Here is a 9,803-nt window from a genome sequence, read left to right as displayed (position 1 = left end):
AGACAGAAACCCCTGCCTTCTAGGCATTTACGTCCTATGGGGAGAGATGATAGAGAAAAACACAAGCAAAGTAACAGTAAGACAGTATCTATGTGTATCACATGCAGGAGGTGCATAACTCTTTAGTGTATGGTCTGTGAATTTTAGGTATACGCACTCTTATGGAATCGCCACCTAGATCAAGATAGAAAACATTTCCAGCAGTGCACAGTGCTCTTCAATGTGGAAGCTCACCATTCAGCTGACCTCTGTCACTTTGGATTCATTTCGCCTGTTGACTTTCAGGAAAATGGAATGATGTAGTAGGTACTTTGTTGTTTCTAAACCCTCGGTCCACAGTGTGTCTGAGAATGATCCACACTGTGTGCAGCAGTGGCCCTTTTATTTTTACTGTAGTGAACTCATTGCAATATTCTATCATATGAATGGTGGAATTATAATAACCCACCACAGTTTATCTGTCCATTGTCCCATTGATAGACGTTTGGAAAATTGCCAGTTCTTGGTTCTTTCAAATAAAGCTTCTAGAGGATGCAGTGACTGGTGTCTGGTGAATCAAGGTGGAGAAATCTCGTTTTTGAATGCTCACAGAAGGGTGTGATGGAAGACATTTCCACTTACTGAAGTATGGGGGATAAATGCTGGCTTACACATGATTTAATTTAAACTCTATGCTAACTTGAATAGCTTGCTTTGTGGTCTTTCAAACATGCATTTTACACTTGCTTTAACCATTAAAGAAGAGATGCATTGAAAAATCAAAACGGAGTAACTGTGGTTCAGGCGTTCAAAATGGAGCCAGGTGGCCATTGTAGATGTGGTTTCAGACACGTTCCTAAATCACTGAGAATGTGAATTTTCCGAACTTACAAGACTCAAGGACAAGACCAGCAGTTCTCAAAACGGTATCTGCCAGCTGCAACCTTATGGTCTCAAGGTCTCCTTTGTAACTAGGCAATCATTTCAGACCCAAAACAATTCTTGCCTAACAAGCACACTTACTTCTTGCCAGCTCCAATTTGAATTCTTGACAAACAATTTATGTAATTTTGTGGCATTTGCCTTCAGAAGCCTCCCTCATTTTGTAGTCCAGATAAACACCATTCATGTGCTTCTTGAATCTGTGTCTTCCAGGGTAGAGTCTTCAATTTAGTTTAAATTAAACTTTTTTCCATTCTTACAGGCTGATTTATATATAATTTCCAGCAACAGGAGGGAAATAATGGCCCCAAGACTCCCACAGAGACTTAGGACTTGGATACCTCACCATGGCAAGAAGAACTGAAAAGCTTCTTAAGTTAAAAAGAAAAAAGGCCATCTACCAGACATTCAAGACACACTGGCACCACCCTTCTCATTGGCAATGCTGAATTCTAGAAGCCGTCAGAATGCTCAAGGTCTTCTTCCTACAAGTCCATACCTAACCAAACTAGCAAGACATTTTCAGATGTGAAAGGACTAAAAACATTTATCTCATGGGTACTAAGAAAATGAGAGCGTAAACCAAGAAAGAAGCTTCTGAATGATAGTTGTACATCAGCCTGGAGAGGGCACTTAGATGGCATCTAACATAAGAATGGAAATAGATCCTAGAACATTGAAGATGTGATAAAGCCTAGCAATTTGAAGGGGAGAAGAATCCTGCTCTCTCCATAGGGGATTCCTACCACTCTAGGCCCTACTCACTAAGCTCTACACAAACATGACCTAATAATAAAGAAGGGATGAATGGAGGCTCAGAGAGAGGCCTCCCTTCTACAGAGAGCTCACTAAGGCTCCCTGCTCTAAGGATGTCAGAAATAGGACAAAGAAGTCCCAAAACACCTCACTACCAGATAGGATCTCCATGCACCAGCCACTGCCAGCATCACCTCTCAGTTCCTTGAAAGCAGCAGAGCCACTTGGATATTTCAGGTGGCCAGGAGGGAAAAAGATAAGACACAGCAGGTGTGATCAAGGCTTTATTGGTGATGAGACAGGGCTGGGCAGGGACCACGCTGCACACCAGGCCAATACTGCTCTTCAGGGCACTGCTGGGAGCTCAGCCCTGAGCTCTACAGGCCAGGGGTCTGGTCAGGCTACTCATGGCAGAAACAGCCATAGAAAGGAAGGACAGTCTGGCTGGCTTTCGAGCAGAAAGGAAACGTCAGGAGGTGCCTTCACGGAAGGAGAGTAGGGTGCCGTAGAGCTTTAAAGATCCTGGATGAATGGGAAGTGGGAAAGGCATAGGGGCCAAATAAAGCCTGAGTGGGGACAAGTGGAAAGAAAGGATACACAAGACATCTGGTGGTGGGGGTGCAGGGAGGTCCGGCTGTTCTCCAGGCCCATGGTGCTGCAAGCACAGCCCTGGCTCCGCACTCCGGCTCCTGCCTTCCGGGGCACTACTTGTTGCCCCACACCGCACTCTTTGTGTACAAAGGGCCTGGGAGGAAGCAGCTGGACTTCATGTAGGCAGCGATCTTCTTCAGGCCCTGAGGGTGGGAAGAAGAAGGTCAGACGAAGGTCAGCTGCCCCACTGGAGCTGAAGCAGCTCTACTCAAGTTCGGGACGTGGTACAGCCCTTCCTTGTGGGGTCAAATGTTCAGCAAAAGACAATCCTCCTGGGGTCCCAAGTTTTGGTAAGTTACCTCTTCAATTTCCTGTAACCGATGTGATCATCTTAACAAGACTTACCCCAAAAGGAGACTGTGCTGTGCTACATGCTGCACACCCACTAGATATAATGATATCCAGGCAGCCCTCATTCCACGGCACCTCACTTTATTGTGAGTCACACATATTGTGCATTTTATAACTTGAAGCTATCTGTCAACCGTGCATCGAGCAAGTTAACCAACACCATTCTTTCAACCGTGTTTGCTCACTTTGTGCCTCTGGTAATTTTCCCAATATTTCCACCTTTTCATTATAATTGTATTTATTACGGTGATTTGTGATCAGTGACCTTTGATGTTACTATGGCAAAAAGAGTAAACTCAATGAAGTCTCAGAGGATGGTCAACATTTTTAGTAACAAAGTATTTTTAAATTAAGGTATGTACATTGTTGGGGTTTTTTTTAACATAATGTACTGGACATTTTATAGACTACAGTAGAGTGCAAACATAACTTGTACATGCCCTGGGAACCCAAAAAAGGCATGTGACTTGCTTCACTGCCATATTCACTTTATTGTGGGCGTCTACAACCAAACCCTCAGTGTGCCTGAGGGTTTAGAACCTCCACATGACTAACCTACAAGGCAGGTTCTAGTATCTCTTTACCGAAACTGAGGTACACAGGGTTAAGCACCTTCCTCATGCTAATGCAACTAGTAAGACATAGGCCTGGAACACAGCCTGTCTCCCCTCCAATCCGCTGCTCCTTCTGCTGCACTCCCCTCCCCATCTGAGCACAGGAGGACTTAGCCTTCCCACCTTGCACTAGAATTCCGCTTTTTCACAGGCAGGCTGCTAGTTTTGCCCGCAGAGGGACTCCTAGCACAACAAAGAGGCTCAGAAAGTGCCTGAACAGCATGCAGAACAGACCAGATCGCACCCTGCGACTCGGGAAAACCTGGATGAAAGGCAGTGGGAGGCTTTGGAGCAGCAAGGCCAGGCCAGGCTCTAGTTATTCCACTTAAAGGGCAGAGTCCAAATGCCTGGCCTGGTCCCTGAACCCAGTCTCACTGGGCCAAAAACCTATCACATCTCCAGTCCTGCTGCAGCCAGCTCGGCAGGATGACACTCAGGTGCATCTGTGCACCATGTTCCTAAGACAGAGAATGTCCAACATGTTCCAAGGATTCAAATATCCTGAGGCTGCCTGTACCCAACAGCCCAGATCCCATCAGGCCACACATTGCTGCCCACATTCTGTCTCCATTCTCCCTGCCAGGTAGTTATCTCATCTCTTGCAAAATTCTCAAGGCCATAAGCCTGGAGCAAAACCAGAGCTGAAGAGAAGTAGCTGAGAAACCACATTTCATAATGGGAAGTGGGGATGGGAAACAAATTGTAGGCTGAAAAACCTATTGGACTAATGCCCCAAATCCCCAGTTCTGTGATAAACAGGCTTTGTTGCTCTCCAATTAGTTAAATGAGGGTGACCGACGATGAGCTGTGAGGTGAGGTCAGGCTGTGCTCCTCCAGCACCAAGATGGTACCACACACACCACACAGCTCGGTATTCCTGTAGTTCTCCAACTGCTCTGAGCCCCAGAGGGTGGGCGCCAGGCCTCTGTTACGTCTGCATCCCCCTGTGCCTGACACAGTGCCTCACGAAGAGGGGAAATCAGATCATAAATGTGACTTAAAATAAATGTACTATCCCATTTCCCAGACAGAGTCTTGGAGGGAAGAAGGGAAGGGAGACAGGGAGGGAGGGAAGTGCCCACCATAACAGATGTCAAGATAAAATCTTTTCACAGAACACCTACATACATACTCAAATCCCAGCACTAACTACAGTCCTGGGAATCTCAGTACAACCCCAGACAGGATCCCATTGCTGCAGAGCCCGCTTGAGATGGGGAGAAAATATTCTGTGTTTTTGGTACTTAATGTCAATCCTACTGTGTCTCAACTCTACTAATGCGAGCTACAAACAAATTCCTGAAGGTTCTCCTTCATCCGCACAGTCCATATGAAACCCAGACAAGGAAAAGAACTGAGTCTTTTCTTTTCAGTACAGGAAGAGACAGCCACTGACTGCTAACCACAGACACAAGGTGCTATGCTTGGGACCCCTGTAAAATCTCTGTTGGTTCTGTGACCTTCAGCAATTACTTAACTTTTAGCTTAATTCCTTATCTGTAAAATGGAGGTAATAATTCTTCTATGATGGAGGAATGTTATAAACATTAAATCTGATACAACATGTGCAAATTCTTGAGTACACATTCTGATACGGCAGTCCTCAATGAATGCTAGGTATTCTTCACCTTATCTCCACAAATAGGAAAGCATCAGGGAGAAGAGAGAAGACAAGAGATATAAATATTAGGAGGATCAGGGGAATCACCTCAAAGCGGCTCATGAAGTCTTTCAGGTTTGGGAATTCATCCAGGCACTTGGGCTCAAATATGCGGTGCAGGTCAAGGACGTCATAAGCCAAGAAATCCATAGTTGAGCTGCAGGAAGGCAAAGGAGGAATGGGCACCAAACTCTGAAACTGGGACAAATGACAGCTCATCACCCCTCAAAGCCGACCCCCTTACCTTGTCTCCTGCAAACCAAGTCCTCTTCCCCAGAAACTCTGAGAAGAGCTTCATCTTTTCAGGGATCTCCTTCAAGTACACAGGCTTCAGTTTCTCCTGAGGCAGAAACCAGCTGTCACTAGCCTCAGACACAGACTCCCTGGGCAGAGAGCAGGCCTCCCAGGGCTGTGCCTGATCCCAGATGCCAGGTGAGCAGCCATGTCCCCTGACGGCACCTGGGTCAGTGCCCACGCTCGAATTTAACCCATCTGTGCTCACTAGACTCCTACTGGGAACCACCACCCATCTGTGATGGATGATGGGAAGGCAAAGGGCAAAACCACACTGTCCCTGAACCTGTCACCACTCATCTCCAAACACCACCCATGGGTCAGAGCAGTAGTGCTAGGAGACCCGACAGAGCTTGGGACTCAGACCTCAGGCAGCACTAAATAGAATCAGAAAAGAAGTTGAATGTTCCAGTCCTGGGAGACAGAAATGGTGTGGACACCTGAGTGGTTTCTGGACAGCTGAGGAGAATTTGAGACGCTAAAAAGGAGGGAGAGGGAAAAAGTCTGATCCCGAGATGTCTACTGGGCAAACGTGTTCCTGCCTGAGTTGCCAAGGAAGAGGCACTGATCTAACAAGATAAACACCCTGTCTAGGTACTGAATTTCCACCCTGGGGAGTCTGGACTGTATCCCAACATTGGTGGGAACTGACAGAATTTCCACTTCATGCACAGTGGGGTTATGAGGCTCACTCTGGGGACACTATAGGGACTGAACTGGTGGATTAGTAGCTCCAAGAGTTTAAATAACAAAGGGATCAGTGTAGAAGGAACCAAGAATCCAGTCTCCTTTCAAACTCTGTTCAGCCCAAACCAGTAGGAGGGGACTCACAAAGTCAGAGCTGTAGCAGACTCTGGCCAAGTCATTAGAGGTGTCCACAGCCTGGTTCTCCAAAACGTCCACACGAATCTTCTCCTCCTCTGTCTCCCCACCTGTGTCCATACAACAGAGGCTCACGTTCAGCATCACATTCCAGCAAAGCCCAGGGCATGGTCACTTGTTCCCCTGTCCCCGCCCCCAGTCCCACTCACACATGTTGTGCTTGTGAGCAATGTAGCGAAGGATGGCGTTGCTCTGGGTGAGCCTGTGAGCCCCATCAATTAGATACGGTAGCTGCAAGAACAACAGGGCAGGTTGGTTGGACCACCAGGCTCCCCTGCACCCCGTCTCTTGAGCAAAGGCAGAGATGAAGTCTGGCACTCAAAGGCCCTGGCCCATGGGAGGTACTAAATAATGTACTGTACTATCACTGAATGAGCTGGGACATAGAGCATCCTGGAAAGGCAGTGAGAGAACTAGGGAGCTGAGAGGTGGAGCAGAAGGCACCTGATCCTGAAACCTCTAAGCTGGGAAAGGAAAAGGAGGAGAGACACCGTCCACTTTCCCCCACAGCACCCGCATCCCCTGCACCTACATTGGGGAAGTCCAGGCCCAGCTTGAACTTTTCACTCAGCCACTGGCTTCTGTCATAGTCAGGAGCTGTGGTAAAGAAGATGCAATAAACCAAACCTCCCAAGAGAAAAATACTCCTTCCTGTGAGGTCCTACCAAGGAGTCAAGAGGCCCGACCCCCTGAACAGATGGTTTTGGAATCTGAACACTAAGTCTCACATTCCAGCTTAGGGAGGAAAGCACACTTAGGAGGCTCTGGAACCTAAATGAGTAAGGCTTGCAAAGGGTTTGTGCAAGCACTAAGGGGAATCCGTGCCAACGGCTGATACAGGGGCCCAGCAGTAGCCTCTCATGTCCTGCCTTGGCGGCCAGCTGCAGCCTCAAATGGTTCCAGAAGAGGCAGGCCCCTGCTCCAGCTGGTGGAGTTTGACAGAGGCAAGGAAACGGCCAGGACAGGGGTTGCTTGGCATCAGACAGGCATGACTTGAGCGGAAGTCAGAACAGGATGAGGATGTCATTACCGTCTCCCATCGTGTAAGTCTTCTCATAGTTTGAGTCTGTACTCCAGGAGCAGGCGGATGGCATGAGCCAGCTAGAATAGATGGCCTTAACAGACGTCAGGTGTTAGGTGCTGATAACCTGACTTTCTCTGCTCCAAGTTACCCCCCAACACCATAACCCCCTCTCTGCGCGGCCCCTCCTACACGCCCACCTGAGAAGGAGGGGTGGAGGGAAGGGGCTCTGCTGCAACAAGCCGGGGAGAAAAAGATTCTGGGTGAACTGGTCCCCAGCTGCGCAGCATTTCCTCGCCCTCACGCCCGCCTCCATCCCATCCGCCCCGGTGGACCCCTCGATTACCCCGCGGATGTCCCAGTAACCCAGGGTCATGGCCATAGTCAGCGTCGGTAGATTCGGGGGTGGGGGGTGGGTCCTCCTTGGCAAGGCTGGGCTGGAAGTTCATCCGGGTGCCTGGGTCAGGCCTGGGTGTGGCCTGAGACCACGCCCCCTCGCCGCTCTCCGCTCCGCCCCGCCCCCAACTACTACCCAATCTCCTAGACCTCCTGAGACCGAGGGCACCCGGGGCTCCTGGGGCTGGCGTCTGCGCCCTGGGGTAGGCAAAGTAGACCATTTCCACCTCCAGCCGCGAGGACTCCCGAACCGAGCTCGGCGCCGGGTCGCTGAGGGCCGCCTGGTTCCCGCCCCCAGTCAGATCTGGACTAAGTCGGGGAAGGTAGCCGTGCGCTCGCGAAACAAGCCTGAATCTTAGCAAAAGCAAGACTCCTCCCCCTCCCCGTCCCGGTCAGGCACCGCTCAGCTTCGCCCCTCGGCTGCCGAGTTCCCGCGAGCTCTGGGAGGCTCTTGACTGCGAAGTTAAGGCCAAAGTGGTGCTCCTCAAATTGAGAGATGAAATCAGACCCTGTCACAGGAAGATCAGGCCTCCCAGGCATCCTAACGGTCCCCCGCCCCTTGCTTTATAATCCATGACAGCAGCAAGTGTTCCAAAACAGACTATCACTGGGATAGGAAGAACCACTCAGGGGAAGAGGCAGAAAAGGAAATATGGTCTCAGTGCTTTTTTTCAGGGACTGTGGAGGACCTAGCCCTCAGTCATGTGGCTAAAAGTGATAATGATCGAATATAAATTAATCAAGTGGTTTATGGCCTAAATAGTGACTCTGTTAACATAACCAGGCCCAGCAAAGAAGGTATCTTGGAGCAGTCCAGAGATATCTCGAAAGCCAACTAAATGTCCCTCACATTGACTGGCTCAGTGACCTGGAGTGTGGTGGTCTCGGAGTGAATGTGACTGAGGGGGAAGAGTAGTCTTCTGAGGGGTGAGGTGCCTCTCCTACAGTAGAGGGTGGCCAGCCAGGAGTCTGGAGGACCGCCCTCAGGACCACAGTCAGCGTGGGTCCAGGAGACTCTCAGCCGCCCAGGTCCACGAATTCTAGCCCCGATCCTGGCTCCTGTCCCAAGTGTGATTTTGTGGAGAGGGTGGCTCAGGTGGTCTTTGATGACACTCTGTGATCTGTGACCTGTGTTACAACCTCCACAAGAATAAATGTTCTACTTGTCAGCTTTCTGCTTTGAAGGTTGAAGACTATTTCAAAATTAGGAGAATAGGACATAGGTTGGCCTGTGTCTCCTTTTCTTTTGTTTAAAGGATATTACGAGGAAATGGATATATGAAAGAGATGAAAGGAACTTTAAAAAACAAATGGGTTTTACAAGTTAGAATGCAAGGTTGGTACACTACAGAAAAATAAGTTTAAGGTTAACTAATACTTTATAAGGATAGAAAGGTATAAACACAGTATTCAATAAAGGTTTCAGACCTCAAGATGTAGTATGGAGTGGGGATTGAGGAGGACAGGTAGACTTTATCTAATGCCTGTGAAATCACAGAGTCAGAGGTCTGCACATCTCTGCTAAGTTGGGGAGCTGGGAGAGTGTGTCACCAGAGACCAGCAAAGCCCCTTCCCTGTGTCAGACACTCCCCAAATATTCAGATCTTGTCAGTCGTCGGGGCTTGAGGTCTGGATCCAGGCTCAGGATGCAGCTCGAGGTCAGGAGGATTCCCTTGTCAGTTTGTCCACAGGGAGGTGATGGTGGCCATGCACACACAAAAGTGCTGCCCCTCTTAAAAGTTATAATTTTCATAATAAAGGAGTTATTCTAAGATTTATACATCCTGAGCTTGGAAGAAAAACATGACCAGATTCCACTGAGAAAACGTCTTTCTTAAACTAACATTAAACAGAATAATAATATTTTAAATGAGTAGAACAGATATTGTTACGTTAGCATTCACCCATCCATTCTTTTTTTGGGAAAAAAAAAAAAAAGAGCTGCGATCCTGTCATATAGAAGGAACGAAGAATAAGAAAATCCTGGGTCTTTTGCACCACAAAGGAAATCGCAAACAAAATGAAAATACAACCTACACAATGGGAGAAAATATTTGCAAACAATGTGACAGACAAGGGCTTAATTTCCAAAATATACAAACAGTTCATACAACTCAACAACAACAACAACAACAAAAATCCCATTCAAAAATGGGCAGAAGACCTAAACAGACATTTCTCCAATGAGGATATACAGGTAGCCAACAGGCACATAAAAACATGCTCAACATTGCTAATTATTAGAGAAATGCAAATC

The 9,803-nt window shown here is 48.0% G+C and overlaps 1 protein-coding gene across 1 annotated transcript; it reads right to left on the bottom strand.

The window, feature by feature from the left end:
* Nucleotides 1-1,948: 1,948 nt before the first annotated feature.
* Nucleotides 1,949-8,135, bottom strand: GSTM4 (glutathione S-transferase mu 4). The gene is given in 9 exon segments (XM_010948265.3): nucleotides 1,949-2,471; nucleotides 5,002-5,110; nucleotides 5,190-5,293; nucleotides 6,079-6,179; nucleotides 6,279-6,360; nucleotides 6,662-6,726; nucleotides 7,160-7,197; nucleotides 7,199-7,230; nucleotides 7,497-8,135. Coding segments are annotated over 9 exon segments (657 nt in total). The 5' UTR covers nucleotides 7,533-8,135; the 3' UTR covers nucleotides 1,949-2,381.
* Nucleotides 8,136-9,803: the final 1,668 nt, after the last annotated feature.

The sequence above is a fragment of the Camelus bactrianus genome, chromosome 9 (assembly GCF_048773025.1).
Source record: "Camelus bactrianus isolate YW-2024 breed Bactrian camel chromosome 9, ASM4877302v1, whole genome shotgun sequence".
NCBI classification, from domain to species: Eukaryota; Metazoa; Chordata; class Mammalia; order Artiodactyla; family Camelidae; genus Camelus; species Camelus bactrianus.
Note: the sequence above shows the minus strand (reverse complement) of the source record. Positions and strands in the feature narration are given on the sequence as shown.